The following is a 24734-nucleotide window of genomic DNA, read 5'->3' on the forward strand; positions in this document are numbered from 1 at the left end:
ACAGCGCCCCCTTTGGACAAAGTGTTTTTATTTCTTTATATTAATTCATTCCAAACAAAGCATTGAAACAGAAGTTTGCTCACTTCAACACAGATTGAGCTTTCGAATTTTCGAACTTGAATAAAAAAAATTATATTCTTTAAAAAATTTTCAACAAAAAAAGCGTGGCAGCTGGCAGCAGTCTTTTTGTATGCGAGCTATTGAATCCCCATTATTGGTCCAAAAGCACGTATTGAGGTAGTTAGAATTGCTGGAGGAGTTTTATAATACTTTTATAATACAGTAAGGAACTGGTTTTGCTTTAAGGTTCAAATTTGAGTAGTAGTAGAAATCGTGAACCCACCGCAGTTGCTTTGAGGTCTCAAAGTGTTCCTAAACGTTATTTTGCAAGTCCTTTCAGTGCTCAAATGTTTAAACTACATTCATATTGCCAATTTTTACAGCAGCTCATTTATACCAGGCCCGACACAAACTATGTATACGGAAGAGAGGGGGATCAGGTTATGTGTTTGATCTTGGAACTGAAAACACCACTTTGGGCTGCCCCTGTTGAAATGAGTTGTTATAAGCGACCCAGGAAACAGACGGTTCATTACTGCCTTGTTTCACGTGTAATGAAGGAGTTGAAGGAAGACTCTTGGTTGTGTAGGCAAAGTTTAGAGAAGCCAGAGCTTGCTGAAGATGAATGAGGAGAGAAAGACATCAGCGTTAGCGTCGCAGAATTTCTATTTCATACACGCCCAGAATGCTACATGTCAGGTCAGAGGGGAAATTTTACCTGTAGTACCTGGTTGGGGTTTCTGGGGGTGAGTTCATCTGAGTTTTGTACAGAGGCCTGAAAGAGACAAGTCATGAATAGGCTGGTGGGCATAAAGTGTCATGCCACAAAGTACAAAATATCTTGGTACACGCAAGAATTTCATATTTCCCTTCACTGGTAGTAATGGGCTTAACTATTCCATTTTTCCTGCACTCAAACTTTGCAGTTGGCTCGATGCAAGTCAGACAAGCAACATTCTCAGGGCACTTACATGTTTAGAAAACTTGTATAGATAGATAGATGAGTGTGTTATATATTTATTATGGAAATACAATTATAAACACATGAACGTATATATTTCTAAAAGTATGTGATATGTGTGATATATATATATATATATATATATATATATATATATATATATATATATATAAATATTATATATAATAATATACAGTATAAGTCTTCCACTGGTTTTGGTTGCTTATATTGGCTTCATTTGTAAGTCGCTTTTGTAAGTCTTCTACTAAATGTAAATAACAGATATAAATGGATATTTAGGCGTCAAGTACCATGTTTTTGCGATATGTACCACCTGAGGGCGCTCCATACTACACTTTGAAAACCACTGATTTAGTTCGTACCTTCTTTTCTGCCCGGTATTCATCCCAGGCAGCCCTGCGTTCTTCCTCGCTTAGCTCCTCTTCCTCCCGGTGGTCTAACAATGAGTTGTGCTCATGATAACTCACTATGAGCTGCCCACAGCTCTGCAGCAGCTGAGCCAACAGGTCATCCTGGAAGACAAAAGCTTATAGTCATCTGTGTGTCCGTTTGATGCCTGTACCGTAGCAGAGACATTTATGTGCTTACCACAGGCGTTTCTGTGTGTTTACTGGGCCATAGGTTTGGTTGGAAGAGGTACAGCTCGTTCAGCTGACTGTGCGTGAAGTGTCTCTGAATCTGCTGCTGGTCCAGGACACGAGATGACAGGGACTGCTTAGCAACTTGCCGCTCATAAATGTTCTGTTCCATGGTCCCCTAATCCCCCCCAAAATAGACAACAAAAAAGGCAATATTAAAACAGTAAGAGAATAGCAACAATAATAAGAATAAGCTAAAATAATACTGGAAATATACAGAATACATAACATAAAATAATAATAAACATACTAATAAAATCAAATATAAAAATAGTGTCTCTAAAATGAAAACAAATATAAAAGGATAAAACCTCTACAGAACATCACTTTTAAAATATGAAACAATTGATTTCAATTTATTCAGTTTGGGTTTTTTTGCAAATTTCTCAAGCCATCCATACTATCTGTTGTTTGTATGCGTGTACCTGTGCCAGAAAACGGTACACATATACAGTTTTTTTTTGCCCAAAGCGATAGACTCTGAAGATGCTCTGGATGTCATATGACGGATTCCAGCATGCGTCGAACACCACAACCCGGTTTGCAGCAACCAGATTGATTCCCAGAGACCCTGCACGAGTGGAGATCAGAAACAACCTCCCTCTGAAACAGAGGACACAGCAAGAGTCAGGACAGGAAATGCAGACAACTTAAACGTGATGTTGATCTTTGAGTATACCTTATGTTTTTAGTGTTGTTAAACTCTTGAGCCCATCTCTTGCGAGCACAAGCACTGGTGTTGCCGTCCAAACGATAATAATCTTTATTCTTAACCCACGCTTTCTCTCCTGACAATACAGACACACAGACTCTTTTGCATAACCATGGTTAAAAAAAAAAAAAGGTGAATAAAGGTTGTTTATTTACCTTTGTATGGACAACATTTTTTACCCCTGGTCTCGTCTGCATATAGGAGGAAACTCTCAATAAGGTCCAGCGAAATCAGAGACTGACTGAACACCAATCTGGAAAAACCAAAAGGCATTCATAAAAACCAAGTTTCATATAAAACATATAATCTACACTGCCATTCAGAAGTTTGAGGTTGGAATTTTTTTTCTGTCACCACAAAATTTATAACAAGTACTATTTCTATTCAAGAATGTGATCCTCACACTTTGTCCTGTAGTTCCTCTGCCCAGCGTAAAATCTCCAGAAGCAACTGCAATTTCCCAGAATGCTCCAGTACTTTGGCATCAGCCGCTGTTACAAATGGCAGATACCAGTCGGCAGATGGCCCGTTACCCACAACAAATCCTGAACAATAGACAGCGAGAGAGAGAGACACTAAGAATGAGACAAAGAGAGGCAGATTAAAGGAAACACAGAAAGAGAGAGGTTGTTTTCACACCAGCTTCCCCGCCAGAAATGTCCATTATGGCGGTGTTTGTGACATCTGGATTCTGTGGTTTTTTATTGGGCCTGCTGACCAAGGAGACTGGATCAGTATTTCTCTTTTCACCATGTACTAAATCAGTGCTTGTTGCATCCCTCCTTTGAGAAAAACACATTGGAATTATATTTTTAATTAATAATAATAATAATAACAACAATATCATCATCATCATCTAATACTGAACAAAAGCACGAGGCACAGTGGTTATACAGAAAATATTAAAATTTGGTTAAAACACACTGTACCTTTCAGAGTCATTTAGAGAACTGGTGACCAAACCTGCACCCAGACCAGTGAAGACAGGAGCAGGTTCTTCCTCCTTCCCCTGCGCCATACACAAAAAAAATACAGTAACTAGTTCTCATATGATAAGCAATGGTGAAAAATCAGTAACTGTTCATAAGGTGTTTATAAAACAGAGGCATGATATACGTAGACTATTATTCAAATGCTTTGGGTTGATAAGATTTTTAAATGTTTTTACAACTCTTATACTTGCCAAGGCAATCAAATAGTTGCTGTAATTAGTAACTATGTATTACCAGATTTTTTTGGAAATGCTGAGCAAACATGCATACTGTCCCCAGAAGTTTGAACAGGAGCGTTATCACGATGAGTGTGCGTACCTTATTCCTGGTCAGCTGAGCAAGTTTCAGACACCAGGGATGAGTCCATATCAAACTCAGAACATGAAGGTCCTGAAACAAACTGTTCACACCTGCTCCTTTCCCTAAAACAAAGACATTATTTGTGATCTGTTGGCTCAGTGTGTGCCAGAGTTAGGTGCTTTGAAAAAAAATACAAAATCTTAATGTGACAATGGAAATTCATAAAACCATCTAAACTATTTATTCATTAACCATGTCACTATCTAGGGATATTTTTATGCAACACTGGATTCATATATAAGCCAATATAAGATGCTAAATGCTAAATCTAAATGCTCATTTCTCTTCTTGTTTACATTTAGAATATCTTTGCCACCATTTGATTCTGACTTTTTTTTGTGGTAAATCTCAAAATGACTATTTTTGTACATTTGAATGTTATTGCACATTATAATTATATGATACCAAAATTTTTTTTGCAACATTTACGGTAATTAGAGTTTTTAGTGTTCGAATTGAAATTTATTACGAAAAAAATATATAGATTTTTAGTATCAGCCAATCCTTGAAAACAACTTCTGACTTAATCAACTGGTTAACATATTTCTACTGGTGCAGTCCTAGTTAAGCTCAAGCTTGTGCTTTTGGGGCTCTGACCTGTGTAGGTCTGCAGATAGTGTGTGTATAAGCGACACTGCAGAGGCGTCATCCGGACCGACAGCACATACTCGTGCTTTGCCGGTAAACAGGACATCAAAACTGAGTAGTCCCGTCTCTGCAACACAGAAACTAAATATTAAGACTTTTTTCACAGCCTTTCGCTGTATTATTTCTTTCCTCCTTCTTCACCTGTATGAATCCTGACATCATCTGATGGAGGACGTGCGACCTGTTCTTCATCAGTCTGACATCAGCGGGGGTGGAATCTGCGCACTGTCCATTCTGGATCGGATTAATAAAACGATTGCGGAACTCTTTTAGAGAACCCAGCAGGTTCTCCTTAATGAAGTTAACCATACAGTGATCTAGAACAATAAACATAAAACATACAGTCAGACAACCTCAGAGAGATAATAAAAAAATAATAAGCAAGATGTAAAGAATATGGAGATGATTACACTCAGTAAGGTTGTTTTGAAGCGGCGTTCCTGTCAGTATGATTCTCCTACGTGTGTGTAGAGCTTGCATGGCTTTTGAAATGCTGGAGTCTGCATTCCTAAGGACATGACCCTCATCACACACCACCAGATCAGGGCCTAACACCAAACAACGGTTTAAAAATAACAGTTGAAAAAAAAAAAAAAATACTATCTGTTCTTAGATACTGTTGGTGGATTGCTCAGATGAATTTACCTGGATCCAGGAGCATTGAGCGGAAGGCTTCTTTGTGTTTGCTGTATTTTGCGCTATCTGTGTGTGTCAGTATACGAAAAACCTCATAGCCCATGATCATTACGCCACCGTTCGTGAACCAGTCATTTAAGAGCTCAACACGAACACTCACCGACTTCACCGTGGCCAGCTCTGCCACCTGTGTGAGAAACGAGAGAAGACATTATCAGTGATGAAGCTAAACGTTCAGATTGAGAAACAGGAATGTTTATTTGCATCGTATGGCATTTCAGCAAGATTTTGGTGTTTTTGACAAACTCTCGGCATAAGGCTTAATCAGGAAATTTTACTAATATACTTCTGATGCAAAAATGTAAAATTTAATAGCTGTTCACACAAAAATGCTAATAATGAAATTAGATTTTTTTCTTCTTCTGTAACAATACAAAAAGGAGACTCCATTTACAAAAGTGGTATTAAGTGTCCCAAACAAATGCCAAAACACAAAAATCCCCTGGCATTGCCTATTTGAAACTGTACCAAACGGTTATTTTAACCCTGGATTAACTTAACACAGTTTTTACTGAAACAATGTGATAGCTTTACAAAAGAAAAATGCTAAAATAATTTTTTTGGACCATTTTCAATTTTTGGCCGAGCAATTTTTTTTAAGCAACTAACAGACAAAGTTGCACAAAGAAAGACTACACTTACACTACACTACACAAAGACTACAAAAGCCCATATGTTAGCTAATTCTTACAACTCTCTGATTCACTGACCACATAAAGAAGGTAAATTCTTTTATTCACAGTTTATTCAAGCATCATAGTTTCCACGAAAATAATAAGCAGTACAAGCATCTTAGACAATACTAAACAATGTTTATTGAACACCAAATCAGCATAATAAAATTATTTCTATAAGATCATGTGACACTGAAGACTGGAGTAATGATGATGCAGCTTTACTATCATAGGAATGAATTACACTTGAAACTATAATAATAATAATAATAATAATAATAATAACAATATTATTGTTTTTATAAAATTTTAGATCATATAAATGCAGCCTTGGTAACAAAAATCTTAACAACCCTAAGCTTTAGAATGGTAGATTCATGGTTAGATCATGACTTAGATTTAAAACACTAACTAACGCCACCTGAGAAAGGAAGTTCTACTGACCCAAAGTATGTTGGGTCTCAAGCCCCTCTGCCACTGGTCAAACTCACTCTTCCAGTTCAGGACTGTATTGAGAGGACAAACCACCAAAGCCCTTTTCATTGGCAGCTCTTTACACAGCAGCACTGTGTGAAGGAACACAATGACCTGAAACACACGGATACAGTCATGCTTTCTGTGAAACCCACACTTTTTGATTGAACAAGAAAAAAAAGAGGGGGATAATATTCATGTGCTGCATACCTGAAAGGTCTTTCCCAGACCCATGCAGTGGGCCAGAATACAGCCAGAGCCTGGAGTTGTCTTCACACTCTGAACGGACTCACAGCAGCTGTCCCACATGAAGCGCACGCCTTACAAAAACATATACACTTACAAACACACACACAAACCTGACGCTTGGTCACATCACTGACTTGCATTTCACAATGCTATTTTAAAAATGCATGTAAATAATAATATGAGAAGCAAGCAATCCCCCATGCACTGAATACATACTGATTTAACTTCTCATGTCATGATTAAATATTATAAGGCATATCCTCTAAAAAGCCTTAATGCAAGATTCAAAACGCAGTATGATGTCTTTTACAGGGAAAAAATACCTTTATCCTGCAAGGATGAATTAATGAAAAGTGAAAGTAAAAAAAAAAAATCTATCCATCTAAAAAGCATTAATTTCCACGAATAAAAAGCAGTTCAACAGTTTCAACATGATAACAAAAAAGTTCTTGAGCAGCAAATCAGCATTAGAATTACTTCTGAAGTATCATGTGGAGCTTAAAAACTTGAGTAATGATGATGAAAATTAAGATTCCTATCACAGGAATAATTTACATTTAAAAATATATTCAAATAGAAAGCATGCATTTAAAATTCTAAGAATATTTAACAGCATTACTACACAGACCAGAAACTTGCATTTGTCCTTTTTTGGTAAACACACACTAGCTCTTCACCCTTCTCAGAAAGAGGTGACTTAATAGATTTAAAAAGCATAAAACGTATAAATAAATTCCAAAAAGCAGTATTTGACAAAAATGTCAATTCTGTACTAAACTGCTGATGGTGAAATTAGATCTCTGTGGATAATTACTATAACACAGACTTTTTCTCACCCTCTCGCTGGTGTGGTTTGAGTTTGCTCAGAAAGTGCAAGTGCACTTGCAGCACAGGCTTATGCGTATCATCATTTTGCTCGAGAACCAGTGGTGCAAAGCTCTGAGCTGGTTTCTCAGACACTAAAATAACCTAAAGGTGAGATGAGATGGAAACAAATTACAACAGACAAAGCACAAATTTTCTTTTCAGGTAAAAGAAAATCATGCCATTAATTAACCTGACTTTTTTTTTTTTTTTTTTTTTTTAAAGATAGATCACCATTTCATTATTCATACACGTTAAAAAACGTTTATTGGTAGAAAACTAAAATTTATATTTTTGAAAAATAACTATTTTGGTGACCACTGACTTTCAGTATATTGACAAAAAAAATAAATATCCCCTAAAGCATTTTGTGTTCCACTTAGTCAGTCATACAAAAGAAAAAGGCGATAATAACAAAATTTAAATTTCTTGGTAAACTACCCCTTTAATATTTATAAAACAGAACAGAATATAGCACCATGCAGTTCATCACCTCTGGGTCTGCTTCTTCCCGTTCTCTCCCCTCATTTTCTAGTCTCAGTTTTTCTCTCTCTGCTAATCTCCTCCTGCGCTCCTCCTCTTCTTTCAGAGCGCTCTGTGTCTCCTGGGCCAGCTGACCCACCTCCAGAAGTGGTCTGATTTGCCTCCGCCCTCGCGGGGTGCCCCTTAAATGCTCCTCGGTTGTCGAAGAGACATCATTCTGTACAAAAAAAAATATGTGCTGACAAATCCATATTTACAGCATCTATGATACTGAAGGGTGTATAAACACACATGAGGAGTGCTGCTCCTGTCAGTTGTGAGTGACGGACTCTTCTCATTATGAGTGGGCGACTGGGACCTACAAAATAGAATAGTCTTAAATTAATTTAGGCTTATTTGCAGGTAGTAATGTAATGATGAGAATGCTGTTATGATCTGAGCTTTACCCGATTTCCTCGCACTCTGAATGGCTGAGTTCATCATACATTCCACTCGATACACTCGTTTCATCACTACTCACTACAATTAAAAAAAGATAAAAAAAAATTACAATAAAAAAGAAGCACCATATCTGACTTAAGAGTCATTACATACTATTATTTGGATTGAGAAAAAAATATATATATTATGTATTATGAATACCTACAACTTTGAGTCTTCAGACTTTTGACTCACCAATAACACATTCAGAATTTTGGACTTGTCTGTCTCTTTTCTTGCGCTTCTTCACCTCTTGTTTTTGACTTTTTGCTTCAGTCTCCGATAAGGTAAGACCATGTCGTAGCAATCGGTGCCGGTGCCGTGACTCTGACTGAGAGCCGCGACAATCAGAGTCATCATTTTCTGCAGAAAAACTGTTCTCATGTAACTATAAATCTATATATACAATACCTAATAACATTTGTAACCATTTAATTAATTTGATACAGATTGTTTCTATTTAAAAATAGCTTAGCATTACAAAAAGCAACTTCAGAGGCTGGGTATGTTGTTACTAATCAGAAACACATAGAGAGGATTTATAAGGTCTATAATTCCCTATGGTATCAGTGGTCATAGCCAACGCTCACCTTCCTCTTCTGTTGTCTCTGAACTTCTGTCAACGTTCTTGCACTTTTTCTGCTCTTTTCTCGTGCTCTCCGATTGCTCATCGGAACTGGCGTCCAGCTCAGACGCTGAAGAGAGGTTAGCCCTGATCTGAGCCAGCAGAATCTGCTTTGCAATTCTTTATAGAGTGAGTGGTGGGATGAGGCAGTAATGAGAGAATAGAGAGACAGATGAACATAAGAGGGATGAAAAGAAAGAGGGACAAATTGTGAGGTGGGTGACAATGATACAGATTCTTTAAACATCTTTCTCCCATCGCTTTCACTATACAGTAGTTAACATTGAAGGGATATATATATATATATATATATATATATATATATATATATATATATATATATATATATATATAAAATATACACAGAGTATATAAATAAATATAAAAGTCCAAAAACAAGAACACATTTTGTTTTTTACAAAAAACTTTAATAAAAGATTTTGATCCACTTCAAATGCTGACTAGTGCAATTTCTTTAAAGTGCCCTCAAAGTCATTTTAATTCAATTCCATTATCAACTATGAAATGTAAACACAACTGCATATATTTCAATAAATTAAAACAACAGGTTATTGGACAGTGTAAAAGATCCAATCAAATTAATTAGTCAGGTACGTTTGCAAATTATTACCTTAAAAACAAAACACTGAGCTAAATGTAAATATATGAGGCTGTGGTGTAGGCAGACATTTGAACTTAGCACCTCTAAATATGAAAAAACTAAATTCACCTTTTGATATATATACAAAATGCACAGAGGCTTTTATGTCTGGGGTATAAACTTTTATTACAACTACAATTCTTATACAGTTCTTACACAGTTATTTACATTCCCTCTTCTAAGATGCAAAATCATGCATGCTTCTTTTAGATGAAAATGATATTTGTGTAAAACGTTTCAGTAAAACAATAACAATAATAAATACTTCCAAACAAAGAACATTACCATGCAATAAATACTCAAGCTTTAGGCTTTTTGAAATCCAATGAGCATGAGGGGATTCCACAAGACAGTAAAGAAAAAGACAACAAACAGAAAAGGACACTTTTGAAGACGGGTGAGAAATGGCAGGGGTTAATCTGTTAATTAAGATTAGGCAGGGTTCCCACTCTGTCCAAGACATTGCTTTCGATTTGTTCAAGGCATTTTATGTGACCAACATCACTAATATTTCAGAAATACATCTGTGGCCTGCTGTTTTTCACCACAGAAAAGAAAGCTGACTTGTCCATTGGTTTTCAAAATTGAAAAAAAAAAAAAAAAAAAAAAAAAAAAGTATTTTAAAAGCAGAAAGTTGATTTTACATTAATGTTTGTTATTCGAATTAAGTTACAGGTTCAGAGATATATTAAACACGAAAACAAGATATTAATCAGAGTTTCATGTTTTGACTCGATAGCACCAGTATAATGCTAAACGCATGCAATGTATAAGTGTTATGGTTATGGAGAGGAGTCATTTTCTGTGGTGATCAACTGCTGGCCACAGCTTCCGATTCTGCTACTTAATCAAGATTATCGAAGATGAAAAGAAATTACAGGTAATTATAGGTACGTGGTTACTGGCTACTGGCGTAGTTCTAAATTCACAGCTAATATGAAGTATTTGTTCATTTGTTTTACCAGAGAAGCTTCCAGGAAGATTCAAACTGTCCACTCTAATAAGTTGGACAAGATAACCAACCTTTGGGAAGTAATACTAATAATGTTTTGCTATGCGTGTGATATCAACATTAGTTGATATCAATGTGTGAAAATGCGCAGCGGAGAACAGAAATGACAGTGAAAGTGCAGACTATGACGTGTACCTGCTCAAGACAATACACAGGCAAACGCAGATGATAAAACAAAACTGTATGATTCTGCGATGTCATTCATGACAGTATACATGAGAACTGACCACAGTTCCGAATCCCAATCGGTCCAAGGATTTCTTCATTTTACCTAAAAAAAAAAAAAAAAAAAAAAAGTGTGGTCAATACGGCAAACCAGTTTGATTAAAAAGTTAGAGTAAACAATTTCCAGGACAGTTGGGTATATTTCCCATGGCTTATCCATTACTGGAAAATCGCATTACAAAATTCAAGGTTTTCCAGGTTTTCCAGGATGCGTGGGAACCCTGTTAAGCTACAGAAAAAGAGACGAAGCGGGGAGGGGCAGAGAACAAGAGAAAGAATAAATAAGTGTTTATTGCCTCTCGGTAAGAACCATGCAAATAAGACACAGAAACCTCTCGTGAGAGAGTGAAGACTACACTCTTTATCCTCAAAACACAGTGCTTTTAACAACTGACTACACAAACGCTTACAGACTGCATGTTGAGCCTGAAAGAGCATCATCACTGTCACCTGATGCTGCCCCGTGAACTTTCGAACACAAATCAAAGCCAGGTCCACCAAAGCAATCGTTGCTCATTAGCATTTATTCAGCCTTTTAACCATTTTTATTCATATAAATATTTAAGAAGGATATCTGCCTTATACACGGCGTGAGTGTGCACCGTTACTCAGTGTGTGTCAAGAGCGCATGCACCAACTGCTGGGCAATGGCTCTGATCTAAGCTACCATTTTGAAGCACCAAGAACATCTACATGTAAAGCCACATTTCCCTGTCCTTCATATTTCCAATCCCTAACATCCATCACCTTCTGCTAAGACGGGATGCTATAACTTTTGACCTTCTCACCAATTCGCAAGGACATACATACTGTGCTAGGGATTTGAAGAAGAAAAATAATAAACCAAAAAAAAAATAAGTAACTAGGTGCAAAAATGTTAACAAATGATGTTAAGACCAATACAAATGCATCTTCAGCTTAAGCACCTTGAACGTAGAAAATTCGGCTGTCAAGGAATGAACCTCCTGAAAAATAACACCGCTGCGTTCAACAAATGCTAATACTGTACTACCTGCATCTCTATCTGCAACCTAAGACACGTTTGTTCACTTGAATTCCACCAATAATGACATTTCACTGCCAATAACAGTATTATTATGTGAAACTACTGTAACACCTACCGTTAGCAAACCACACAGCCTTTGTTCTGACTGACCGAAAACATTACAGCATGAGAACCCGGAAGCTGAGCCCTAAAACACAAACACACACAAGAAGTTGTCTGTCTTTCTGAACACAGGATCCATCGGATCCGAGCAAAGAGGTTTAGACTCGTTCTACTCTCATAAAAGCTTTATTAGCAGCACAGACAGTAAAGAGGAAGAGTGTAGCTAGCAGAAATACTGCCAAAGACATGCATGTTAATGTGCATGGTCTGTGTCAGTGAAGTGGAATTCAAACACAGGAGCTTCTCCAGAGTTGATTCACTGACTTCCATTAGACAGTGAGGTCTCAGAGCTTCACCACTGATGGGCGGTGTATGCCTACGGTTACAGATTCTCTACTGCATGTGGAAGAAACTGTGGGGAAATAAAAATCGAACAGTGTTGATCGAGCAAAAAAAAAAAAAAAAGAAAAAGAAAAAAAAAAAGTGTGGTTGAGTGAGACATGTTCAAAAGCACTGTCTAGTGGTAGTGCATGTGTGGATGTACGGGATGCTTGCTTGCGTGCTTTTAAACAAGGTTTGGATCGAAGCCCTCACTGTAGTGCATTTGGGACAGCTGGACTCCAGTGGAGAAGGCCTGTGATGGGAAAGTGTGTGTGGCCCTGATGTAGACAGAATCGTACCTATTTTCTAAATCATCATCCTCCACAGACAAAGACGGACCTGGCTGGATGTCCATCTCATCACCTAGAGACATGCAGAGAATGAATGATTAAAATCAAAAAACGTTTTGCTTCTGAAATAATAAAAAAAAAATTGAAGGGGCTGGGATGATACATCTGTGCATTGCAAGTCGTGAAATGATTCTGAGATTTTCATTTAAACTTATTTCTGAACAGCAAATGGCTTACAAAATGCTTACATACTTGAACCTAAAATAAACATTCATAAAATTTCCAAAGATTGAAGAGAATTACAAGTGTGTTCACGGTGGGCTGTGTTTACCCTAATCGTGCATTATAAAAGCATTCTAAAATTACATGACTAGTCAAACGTTTAAGTGCTCTTCTTCATGCACATCTGAGTGCGTGGATATAAACTAGATTAGAGCACCATCTGCTGTTAAACTCCAGGCTTAGAAACTATTTCAGAGGAATTGAAATGCATTCTGAAAATGTCAGAATTGATCCACAAAACTATTCTGTGTCGATATATCTATCGTCTTAGCCCTAACGATTATTGCACAATTTACATTGTAATGATATTTTACCGGTCTTACTGTATCAAGAGAATAATGGTTAGCATTGTCTTTTTGCACCAAACTCACCGGAAGACTGCTGGAAATTTCCAGAGCCCAGTAACGTGACGTCCTCTGTCAGCGGCTTGATCCTTTGATCATCAGAGTCGCTGCTCGGCTCACTCTCCAGCTCCTGTCCTCCCACTTCACTGGAGGAACTCCCGCTTTGTACCATCGTCCTTGCAACTTTGCGGGCCCTTCCCCTGGTCATTCTGACTGCTGAACCCTGGTCCTGGGAGCCCCTCCTTGAAGGTGTAGAGGATGACGATGAGGATGATGAGGATCTCTCTTTGAGATTCCGTTTACGAGAGCCTCTGTCCGGAGGTGTTGTTTTTACAAGTCCAAAGAGACGCTGCTTTCTGACTTGCTGGTTTACCTCGTCTCCATCCCCGTCCCAACTGCCACCTACCAGACCGTCTTCCTCGCTGTTTGCCATGGCAGCGGCAGTCTGAAGCAGCACTTCAGGCACCTCGTCAGAATCAGAGTCATCCTCAGCTGAACCAGCACGCTCTGCTGTGGCACTTGGGTTTGTCCGCCGCCGACGTGGTGTGGTTTTCACACGCGGAGAACGTTTATTCTCCTCTGATAAAGACACATTTTTGGCATCAGTTTGGTTCTCTTCCTCCTCCTCTTCTTCCTCCTCCTCCTCCTCTTCCTCGTCATTAACAACACAATAATTTTCCCCATCTTCTCCTCCCTCTGTCACTTCCACCATTTCCATCCCCTTCTCCATCTCCACCATCGTCTCTCTTTCTTCCAGTGCTCCATCTGTCACCTCAGTGTTTATCGTTTTTCTCTCAGGAGATGGATGAATGGAAAGACACGTTCTGCTAATGGGTTGTGGGCTGACTGGTACAGGAGTAAGTTTAACCACCAGCTTTTTAGTGAGTCCTGGGCTCTGTGATGACATTCCCTTTTTTTTTCTGGCCCTCGCTTTTGGTTTGTGTGTTTCACCACAACCACGTTTTGATCCAGTCAGTTCATGGTCCAAGGCTTCCTGCAATTACAAATTAGACATTCGTATGAATGAACCATAAGAAAAATATACTACAATTTCCACAACAATATTTAGCTATTCAACGATTTACAACTGCGACAAGGAGACAAAACGTTTTCCAAGCACCATGAGAGTATATTACAATTATTTCTGAAGGATTATGCGACACTGAAGACTGAAGTTATGACTGCTGATAATTTTTCTCTGTTTACATTCACCTACGCTTAGGTAATTTTTAAAGACTAATAATTCATTAGAATTTAATTACCACTTGTAAATGTAATCCGTAAATATTTAATTGAATCTGTCTATATATTATTAATATGACCAAATTTATTTTTACCTACATTTAAAATTATTCATTTTAGTTTTTGTGTTTTGTTTTTAACAATTTTTTGGTTAACAAACAAATACCAGCTTATTAGTGCATCCATAATTCAAATTTTATGCTTAGTTGTCATTCTTACAGCTTGGTATAAAAATACTAACTTAAGACTGGATTTACCTGTAATGCACTGTTGGCGGCTTGCAGATCATCTAGCACAGTGCGGAACATCCTTAGCTGCCCAATTCTCTCTATTTGGTTTCCTTCTTCCTCTTTTTCACTTTGAACAACAGCCTTGAAGGAATGGTTTAAAGATGTGGTAACATCTACAAACCGCTGCATTCGCTGGTAAAGGCCTGCAGAGGGCACCGGGCCACCTCCTGGCCCCATTAGATAGGCAACACTGCGACCTCCCTTATTAGCCCTGCCCCGAACGGAGTTTGGCTCAGTACGGGAAGCTCGCTTCTGAGCCTGCTCCAGGTTTTCTAGAACCGCATCACAGGACAAAACCAGCTCCACCAATGGTTCAGGACTGCACACATAACAGTACCACTTCCTCTCCTCCTCCAGGATGGTGGACAGCTCCTTCCTCCCCAGGTTACGCAAGACACATTTCTTACAGAAGGCATTACTGCAATAATCACAGCCAATCAGACTGCCTCCTTCTGCACACCACCTGAATGAACAGGGAATCATTAAAAGTTAACTTTTTAACATTTCATCTAACTGTCACATACACACACACACCAGTGTTTCCCATAGACTTGCACTTTATTTGTGGCAGCATGTATATGCAAATTCGTTACCTATCAGCAGAAGGCACTTAGAGATGGGAGAAATAATTTTCCCTGGTAATGGCTATACATAAAGCAGCACTCTGATCACAAACACTGCTTCATCACACATTATATGAAAGATAAAATGGAACTGACATCCAAAATTCAAAAAAATACAGTGCTCATGTTTGTTCAACAAAGTCAAAGTTTTTTGGAAAATCTATTTGTGGCTGTCATTTTTGATATTACGGCAGGCTGCCTCAAATAAATCAATGTATAGGAAACATCTCATATAATTACACAATCACACCATGTACCTGCATTGCTCATCCATCCCCTCTGCATCTTTGCTGATGTCATCACTCATATAATACTTAAAACAATTCTACGAGAAAAGCAAACAAATTCATATAAAACTCTTAAGCAGAAATATACCACTAAAACACACAACTACAAAATGCAGGGAATGGGAGGGAAAAAAACAAACAAAAAAACACTCTTCGGTTTACGTTTCTACTTTACACACAATCACAGTTAATGCCCAGACTTGAACATATATATATTTACCTTGCAGATTAGGACTTTGAGCATAGGGTGCCTGTAGACCGAGTCACGTTGGAAATGATTCACCTGTTGACCACACGCTGTGCAGTTCACCCTCTCCATCTCATATCCTCCTAACACACAAAACACAAATAAGTACCCTTATACTGTAGCAAAAAATGTCCTTTCACACAATTCAGCTGCAACATGAAGGTTACTTAGTGCTAATGGAGATCCACAGAGAACTTTCTCTTTCACAGAGAATTCTCTACTGTGAGAAAATATATTCTGCACAAGACTGCGTGACAAGTTTCAAGGTTAGCTGATAAGCCTTTTCCCAGACACAGCATACTTTGTTTCATTCGTGCTACAAACTGACTGGGTGCTTTGGAAACATCTTAGACAGGATTTGAGGTGGCCATCATTATTATTATTATTATGTCTGGCAACACTTATGATTAACAAAAGCATCACCGTCAGTTTGGAAATTCAGTTTAAATAAAAGGACACTTTAATCGAGGATAGGGGTCAGCGATTAACCCCAAAACAAAATACAAGTAGTCTTCACTTTATGAAATAAATTAAACATACACTGAACCTTATCAAAACTACTAAAGACTTAAGACACAACTAATTATGTTTATGTGAACTCTTGACAAGTCAGGAATTTAGATGCTATTCTGTGCGTATCTGACCACTACAATAAGCCGTAAATGAGAACTGAATTCTACCGTGTCAACTTTAAGCAGCCTTGCCTTTGAAATATTTACGTACCACAATATGACAAAATCGCTATCAATACACACTTTATATCTAATATCAATCAGTTCTAATGAAAGCTTATGCTCATCTTTATACTTTTCTTTTACCTCTGCGTCTGTCAACACCATCTCTGTGCTGCTTGTAAACACGTCTACTGCGGAATTCTGGGCCGCGAAAATCATCACGGGTTTCATTACCCACCGGCTCCGGCAGAACAAATACCGTTCCTGTGTCAGATAAAAATTGAGTTCAAAAACAATTTGCATTCCCTAAATGCATTCAATAACAGAAACCATATAAAACCTTTATGACATGGTCATAATCATCTGAATCAGAAGAATGAATGAGAGAATGGTAGTGGCACCTTTTGGCAAGACATTGGTGTCTGGGTCGCTGGAGTGCACAGACATTACATCTTCAGCACCACTCTCAGACGAAGCATCCGACTCGTTCATCCCGCTGTGTTTGGTGACAACAGCAGGTTTCCTGTAAAAGCAACAATTTACAAATGACTTAATTCTGTCAGACTCAAAAAAATTTCCAGATGCATCTCATCAATATTTGAGTCAAACCTTCTTGAACGAGATGACAGCATTCCCACGTCTGAGGGGCCACTGGACTAAAAAGGAAATACAAATTCTTGTAAACAAATAAGTCTTTAGAAATCTGAAAAAAATTTATTTCAGTCACATATAATGACAGTTACGTTGAAGTTAAAATCTATGAAACAAAGTGCCAGTTCTACAACACATTTTTTAAGTTCCAGTTCCATCGTCCTAAACTAAGTGGGGTTTTTTTTGGTAAATGTTTTTTTTGTAATGTAATGTAAATTATATTAATACAAATATAGACATTTAAATATATATATATAACTACTGAAATGGTGGTAACATTTAATTATTTTGTTTTTTGATAAATTTTTTTACTTCAGGCTTCTAAATTTATAAAGGTTGTGTTCATTTGTGAAGTTTATCTCGACAAGCAAAAGGTTTTGTTTGTCACAAATCTTATTTTCTGCAGTTATTCAGAACCCAGTGCAAACATCCTATTTGCTTTTGGTCAAAGGAGCAAAGGTGATGCTGACTTCTGGGTTGGACAATAAAAATTTCATTTCTACCACACTCTACCTGGTCGCGAGCTTGCTGCTCCAAGTATTCTTTGGCTGTGCTTCCTGTAAAAAAGAAATTACATAAATTTCACAATACCTGCTTTATTAATGGGCTTATTTTTGGTTCTCTTTCTTGCTGTACTCACCATTCCAGTGTCCGGGTAAAGTAGCTTCAGTCTTGTCTTCCGTGGCTGCCAAGTACTCATGGAGCTTTCCGATCAGTTCACCTAGCTTACTGCCTCCACCAGCCACCAGCCCAGGTCTGCAAAGACAAGACATCTGATCTCTATGGCAACTGCCTCCTGCTGTAATCTCTCATGATGCATTAAAAACACTGAAAATCCTTTATAACCCTGCAAAACCAAACTATATACAAACACAGATGGCTCCTTTAGCAAGAAGCACACTCAGGCTTCAGTCTGATAGAAAGGTGACGCTTATATTTATTATGAACTAAACAGGGTTCTTTTTTTTTTTACCTCAGTTAAACACCGACTCTTTGTTCGTCTTGTGCTGATAAAGTCATAAGCGGTTATGTTAAAACACAAATCATAACATTACTTTAGAAACGAATGACTAAGCATGTTTATAATTCAAACAGCGACTGGATTCAAAAGATTTATTGTCGAGAATTATTAACACACACCACCGCTTGTAAGTTAGCAACGTTAGTTGAAAAGAAAGAAAACAGGGCGCTTTACCTGAGCACTTCGGCAGACATCACCTCCTCGCCCGCCGCGCTTCAACACACCGCCAAGCTTTTAGCACAACCAACAGCAGTGACGGCTTTCGGATATGGCAATAAAACTCATAGCGTTATTTGGCAAACCGCAAAAATTCAACCACTTTCACCCGCCATCTTCCCAGTGGAACTTGCGCCAGTCAGCTTAAAATGGCGCACCGGAAACAGCGTCCTGTCAGTGACTGACGTAAAGTGATGGCGTCATTAATTCATCGGATTCCGTCATAACTGCAGAGACGACTGCTGCTGGGCAACATGTCACCTTTATTTGAGCAAGGAGATGCACATTCAGCAATTATAAACAATATACATTTTGTTATTTTCTGTAGCCTATATGTTATTGTGTACTTGCAAAAAGTGAATATTATTAACATGTAACAAGGACAGTTTATGAACACATATTTTGACTTGTCAACGGCATTTGTCTTGGGTAAGGATGCCATATTTAATTTTTCATAAAAGAAAACAGGGCTCTGGGGGTGGATATGCAATACAGTTTGTTATTAATAAAAAGAGTCCAAAAATAGGCTAACAAAAATGTTTTAACATTTCAAATAAAACATGCATCCAATTACAGTTAGAGCAATTAAGTTTTGCTCAGTGGGTCTTTGTCTAAAAATATAATGATGACATTTTAATTTAATAACTTATGGCCCCATTTCATAGACAGGTGACTGATGGATGAATTTGGATTTTATTTCAGCATCATTTCATTTAGTGAAAATAACAAATGTAACCGTTTTGGTTAACAATAACAACACTGATGGTGTATGTGTGTGTGTGTGTGTATATATATATATATATATATATATATATATATATATATATATATATATATATATATATATATATATATATATATATAAGGACTTCCCTCACAGCCTCATTTTCATTTAGGGAAAACTAAATATGGTGTCTTCCTTTAAAAACCCATTATAGGCCATACTTGGAAAAATCAAGTCTAAAAGCTGGAGGTTGTTGGAACGTGTTTGAAGAAGCAAATGTCTGTAAATTTGAATTTGTGTGCCGCTAGAAATTTGAACCAGTGACATAGATTCACACAACCTTCATGATGCAGATGAGCAGATCTAAGTAGTAGAGTTGGCTCGTGGAGTATTACCATTACTCTCAGAGTCCATATCTTGATCTGAAACAAGCCCAAGGCCCGTGTGACACAGCTGTCTCTCAAGCGCTGTGATTCTTTGCTTCAGTTTGCTTTGAGTGGCTGTGAACTCCCCGAGCAACCGCGCAAATCGTGCTTGCAGAACATCCAGTGAGCCCTCCAGACGTTCTACCTTCTCGTCAGTATCCATGACGAGCAACCCTCCCTGTGCGGTGCTTTCATCAAGAAGACCCTGCTTCCTCAGAATCTCCCTTCCACGCTCCTCCAGAACCTTCTGAGCATCTGGGTATTCGGTTACGGCCTCCATAAGGTCATCCTTTGAAAGGCAGAAGAGATCAGAGTAGCCGATGCTGCGAATGTTAGCCGTCCGGCGGTTTCCCATTTTACTGCCCTGAATGTTAAGAATGCTAATCTCGCCAAAGCAACCCCCAGCCGTTAGCAATGCAAACTGTGTCACTCCATCATCAGCAACAACTGCTAATTTTCCTTCTTTAATGATGTACATCTCTTTTCCAATGTCTCCTTTTCGGCAGATGTAGTCTCCAGGACTGTACACTTGCGGGCGCAGCTTTAAGACCAATTCTACTAGTAGCCCTGCCTCACAATCTTGAAATATGCGCACTTTCTTTAGAGTGGATAAATGAACATTGATAGCAATTTCTGCACGTAGCTTGTCGGGAAGATTCTTTAAGACTTCTTGTTCGTCCACTGCTTTCTGATTCGTCCACAGGTAGTCAAACCATTTGATGACACGTGTCTCAAGATGGCGACTGACTTTGCGGAAGTGCATGTAATGCTTAATAGCATCGATCCGTGCCTGGAACTCTGCCCGAGTGGCATTCATATTAGAAATCATGGAACCCACGTTACCTACAATGGTGGCAAAAATCAAGACTCCGATAAGATAATCGAACACCACAAACACATATTCCTCGTCCCGTACCGGTGGTGGCATCTCACCGATGGTGGTGAGAGTCAGCGTGGACCAGTAGAAGCAGTATATGTAGCTCTGCCTCAGAGCTCCTTCTTCTGTGGATGAGATGTTGGGATAAACCCACTCATCTGACCCAAAACCTAGAGACTTCGAGATGGCGTAGAAGATGCAGGCGTTCCAGTGGATGATAACCAGAATGTAGAGAACCAGGTTCCATATGCGGAAGATGTTTGGGTAGTTGGTTCTCGTCTCCGTCCGATTAAAGAACTCGAACATACGAGAGAAACGCAAGAGGCGATTGAAGCGTAGCTGTGGTGTATTGATGCCTAAGATGATGTACGCCAGGTCCGTGGGGAGAATGGAGATAATGTCCAGTTTGAACTGAAATGTGTGAATGTAGCTGTCTCTAAGTTTTGCCAAGTCCTTCACCAGAAGTCCTTGCTCCAGGTAACCTGGGAGGGCATACAATGCTTTATAAGAGGCAATTCTAGAATACAAAGAATATAAAAATCTGCAAGTTGTTTCCAAGATGTTGAAGGACCAAATGAAGGACCAAATGAAGGACCAAAAAAAATGCATGCTGGTTAGGTATGTTTCGAAGCATGGCTGCTGGTTTTTAGCTGGTCATGTGCCCGTCTTAAGCTTCTTAACAGAATTTCATTTGTGTTTCATGCATTTCTATAGCTCATACAATCGAGCATGGCACTAGCAGCACTAAGGTTATGTGTTCATTTCCCAGTGAATGCAAAACATTATCTGAAACCTGATTTCCTAAATAACGTTTCATTAGTGAAGGCACTAAATGAATCTAATCATTGGGATCATGTGTGGTTATATAAATCAGGAATTTTATGTGTGTGTATACCTGTCCTTAGCCGCATACATGAATCCAGTATATAGACAAAGTCACACAAATAGTCCAACACCAGCCAGACAACAGGATTCTCACTCTGCAGCTGATCAAAACATGCTCTGTACAGACAGAGGAAGAAGGAGAAAGAATGTGAGAATAATAACAACTAAGACAACCAGCACACACACTTCTGTACAGTTAGTCAAGCAGGGGTCTCGGAGGGCTGTTCTGTTTGTGTAAGACTGACAGGCGTAACGAAAGAGCCTTGCAACATTGTAGCAATTAGTTACGCCAAAAAAAACAAACATGCTAACACAGGGGACTGTGCTCTCCTTAAGGTTTATTAAGTGCACATTAACAAAGGGTAATGATGAATATGTAATGGAGAACGACTAGGTAAAAAAAGTCAAACCTTGCCACAAGCAGTACCCAGTTATAAAGAACAGCAGCTGCGATGAAGAACAGCCAGTAGTAGTAAATATCATCAGAGGGAGAAACTATAAATGTCTCCCATTGCTTCCTGTCAAACAACACAAATTTGTAAAAAAATTATCACATTTATTCCCACTGTATGCCAATTATTTGCTTTTAATTTCCATTTGTTATTGCATTGCAGGGTATCTGTGTCACAGCTGTAATATTACTTTGTGTTTCCTTTTGTGTTTCCATTGGCGTCTGGTGGGTTGTTGCTCCTTCGACTGGGTGGAGCTCGTACTTCAGGTCCCCGGAATCTCTCTAGGAAGGAATCGGGTCTTTCTTCCTCCTCTATCAGACTCCTGTGTGCCCAGTCTCTCAGAGTCACCACCAGACTAACCAACCTGGCAACACGAGTGAGAAAGCTGTTATTCAGATACACGTGAGAATGTGTATGTGCATGTTTGTATGGATGCTGAACCTGGACAGGGCCCCTCTTCCTCTGAAGGAGTTTCTGGACGGTGCATCCTGAGGCTCTAGGGCTGCTACTCGCTGCAGCTCAGATGAGGTGTCGTCACACGCAGACTGAGACCTGAGAGAATAGTGGGAAACAAACAGACAAATAATTAAACGTGTTTACAGTGGATTCACAATATATTAAGACAATGTCAAGTTATTGTCTCTTAAAAGAAAGAGCCGACTCTGGATCACTGAAACGATTCATTTTTTAAAATTGAATCCCAAGCTGTTTTATGTTGACGTCAAAGTAAAAAAACTGCATATTGCCTGCCCACTTGTCAGTCTTTTAAAAGCATGAGAAAATGAAAGTGTTTTTTTTTTACTTTGCATGCGTGCATTGTAAACCTGTTGTTTTGAACCCATAATTGCAGTACTTTAATATTATTCAAAGTCAGTAAAACAGAACAACAAGAAAAAAGCAATAGGTTTAACGTACAATAAAAATCAAATGTTTGGGGCAATGCTAAAATAAGTCTCTCAGTTTAGAAATACAGTAAAGTCAGTAATATTGTGAAATATTATTTAAAATTAAAATAACCACATTTAAAAAAAAATGCAACTGTTTGCCAGTAACTGTAGATTTATATTAATCAGATTTATTAGCAACAGTTTGTTCAAATATGAATGATCATTAAACATAAACAAGTTTTTATCTTTACAGAATACAACTATTAAAAATAGCCTTGTGCAAAGCATTCTGGAAACCATAAATCCTCATCAACCTTTTTCTGTTTTTTTTTTCTTTCTAATATTGGTACTCGGAAATGCTTTGCATGAGGCTGGTATTTTTTTTTCCTGTAAAGATAACAAAACTACAAGTAAATAACATGAATATAAATCTACAGTAAGTTAAAGGCAACCAACTTCTAGTAGTAGGTACTGTACTTTGTACAGAAATTTGTAACAGTGGTTTAAGATAATTTCATTAAATTTTTTTTTTGTTATTATCAAGGTATTATTATCAATAGTTCTGCTTAATATTTTTATGGAAACTGTTTTACCCTTTTTTCAAGATTCTTTAATAAATAGAACATTTAGAATAGCATTTATTTGTTAAAATTTAATTTGTATAAACTAAATTACTTTTGACCAATGTAATGCTGTCCATGCTAAATAAAACTACTTTTTTTTTTGCTGACGCCAAAATGGCAGTGCCTTGAATTATTCATGAATTAGTTAAATATTTATTTTTAGTTATGTAAATATTCAATATGCCTTTAAGTCCTATTCTTGTATAGATGGTAAAGTTAGCAGTTTAAAGTTTATGATACCAACAGCACAAACAGCTCAGTTTTGAGGTAAATGACATGCTGTTGATAGAGTATTGACATTATGACACTCGAGGACCACAGGCAAGGTCACGGCCAATGGCATTACATCATTACAGAGATGGGAAAACAAGTCTACACACAGACACACACAGTCACACACCTGCTAAACACACTCTCTGCTCGGTCCTGCTCATCCTCTTGAGTTTGCACAGAGAGTCGATGCGAGCAGGGAGATCCCTCAGCAGCTGACTGTCTTGTCATACTGTAGCCCTGAACACAATACACCGTACATTACTATAAGAAGAAAAAAAAAAAAAAAACACATATATATTTGTTGAAAACATTATAGTCTCCAAAGGGATATTTTGTTAGAGTTAGCTAACTTTTGTGGACATTTTATAAAATTTTCATCTCCAAAGGCAATCCCGTCACTGCATGTGGCATTACATTCCACTGATGCTCATTAGATTTCAGCAGAACATGGCCCTTCAGACTTCTCCGGAGTCAGTGGTGAAGTGCAGAGGGACAGCAGGTCAGGGGAGTTACCAGCAAACACTTCTCATCTGGGAATATGGTCACTATGACGATCACCTCATCTTACCGTATGATATAGACGGAACAGGGAGAGAGGAACATCCAGAGATTTAATAACTACCGCTTCAAAAGCAGACTGAGGTATAATCTCATGGTTAATGATGGAACAGCTTCAGGGACTGATAGATGGATGGCTTAATGGACGGATGGATGGTGCCATGTCTAGATGAATGTTAACAATGTTTTTGTTAATTGTCTCATCATTAGAGAAACACAGAACGCAGAGTGACACACAGATCTTCCCAGAGGACAAAAACACACAGTCTCATGAGAAATCATGGTTGCTAATACAAGTTCTTAGGACACACACACACACACACACAGCTACTGATAGAGTTTTAGTTTTATCTTAAGTACAATTCATTGTCTTTAAACTAAAACACTTTTAGTTTAGTATTTTTGGAATGTATAATTGTAAAGTTAAAAAAGTAATAATGTAAGAGCTGTAAATGTGTTCTCAGAGACACTAAATCAATTAAATATACAAGTAAAAAAAAGATTTGTCATATACATTAATGAATAGTGTAAGAAAACAT

General features: G+C 38.0%; 2 protein-coding genes across 3 annotated transcripts; both read right to left on the minus strand.

Annotated features, from left to right (window-relative positions):
* Positions 1 to 8: 8 nt before the first annotated feature.
* Positions 9 to 18653, minus strand: LOC122345557 (transcriptional regulator ATRX-like). Of its 2 annotated transcripts, none has more exons than XM_043239802.1 (34): positions 18450 to 18653; positions 17895 to 18010; positions 17768 to 17811; positions 17213 to 17259; positions 17005 to 17126; positions 16748 to 16867; positions 15903 to 16012; positions 15653 to 15720; positions 14740 to 15235; positions 13268 to 14234; positions 12624 to 12687; positions 8903 to 9057; positions 8508 to 8675; positions 8279 to 8351; positions 8124 to 8190; positions 7843 to 8049; positions 7322 to 7454; positions 6447 to 6556; positions 6207 to 6350; positions 5038 to 5215; positions 4803 to 4940; positions 4534 to 4709; positions 4342 to 4459; positions 3703 to 3806; positions 3322 to 3401; positions 3032 to 3174; positions 2796 to 2937; positions 2548 to 2645; positions 2360 to 2468; positions 2106 to 2283; positions 1631 to 1798; positions 1405 to 1554; positions 788 to 835; positions 9 to 675 (listed from the first exon to the last, which is right to left on the minus strand). In XM_043239802.1, the coding sequence occupies exons 1-34, from the start codon at positions 18467 to 18469 to the stop codon at positions 502 to 504; spliced, it is 5235 nt and encodes a 1744-aa protein (XP_043095737.1). In that variant the 5' UTR covers positions 18470 to 18653; the 3' UTR covers positions 9 to 501. The 2 variants fall into 2 exon arrangements, with proteins under 2 accessions (XP_043095737.1, XP_043095736.1); XM_043239801.1 differs by having other exon boundaries at positions 779 to 835; positions 18450 to 18652.
* A 799-nt stretch (positions 18654 to 19452) lies between these two features.
* On the minus strand, positions 19453 to 23865 carry cnga2b (cyclic nucleotide gated channel subunit alpha 2b). The gene is made up of 6 exons (XM_043239806.1): positions 23765 to 23865; positions 22296 to 22406; positions 22045 to 22218; positions 21813 to 21920; positions 21413 to 21519; positions 19453 to 20999 (listed from the first exon to the last, which is right to left on the minus strand). Exons 1-6 carry the CDS (start codon positions 23863 to 23865, stop codon positions 19579 to 19581), a joined length of 2022 nt encoding a protein of 673 aa, XP_043095741.1. The 3' UTR covers positions 19453 to 19578.
* Between the last annotated feature and the right edge of the window lie 869 nt (positions 23866 to 24734).

This window comes from Puntigrus tetrazona, chromosome 5 (genome assembly GCF_018831695.1).
Source record: "Puntigrus tetrazona isolate hp1 chromosome 5, ASM1883169v1, whole genome shotgun sequence".
Lineage (NCBI taxonomy): Eukaryota > Metazoa > Chordata > Actinopteri > Cypriniformes > Cyprinidae > Puntigrus > Puntigrus tetrazona.

Bases quoted from the DNA above. Each gene is read 5' to 3' on its own strand.
- LOC122345557 (XM_043239801.1), bottom strand. From the start codon at position 18,469: ATGTCTGCCGAAGTGCTCAG. The intron at 15,721-15,902 runs GTAAATATATAT...CTTTTCTCGTAG, and splicing joins TCAAAGTCCTAATCTGCAAG to AATTGTTTTAAGTATTATAT. The intron at 8,352-8,507 runs GTGAGTCAAAAG...TTTTAATTGTAG, and splicing joins AAATTCTGAATGTGTTATTG to TGAGTAGTGATGAAACGAGT.
- cnga2b (XM_043239806.1), bottom strand. From the start codon at position 23,865: ATGACAAGACAGTCAGCTGCTGAGGGATCTCCCTGCTCGCATCGACTC. The intron at 22,407-23,764 runs GTGTGTGACTGT...CTATTCTCTCAG, and splicing joins GCAGAGAGTGTGTTTAGCAG to GTCTCAGTCTGCGTGTGACG. The intron at 21,000-21,412 runs GTATACACACAC...ATGCCCTCCCAG, and splicing joins ATGTATGCGGCTAAGGACAG to GTTACCTGGAGCAAGGACTT.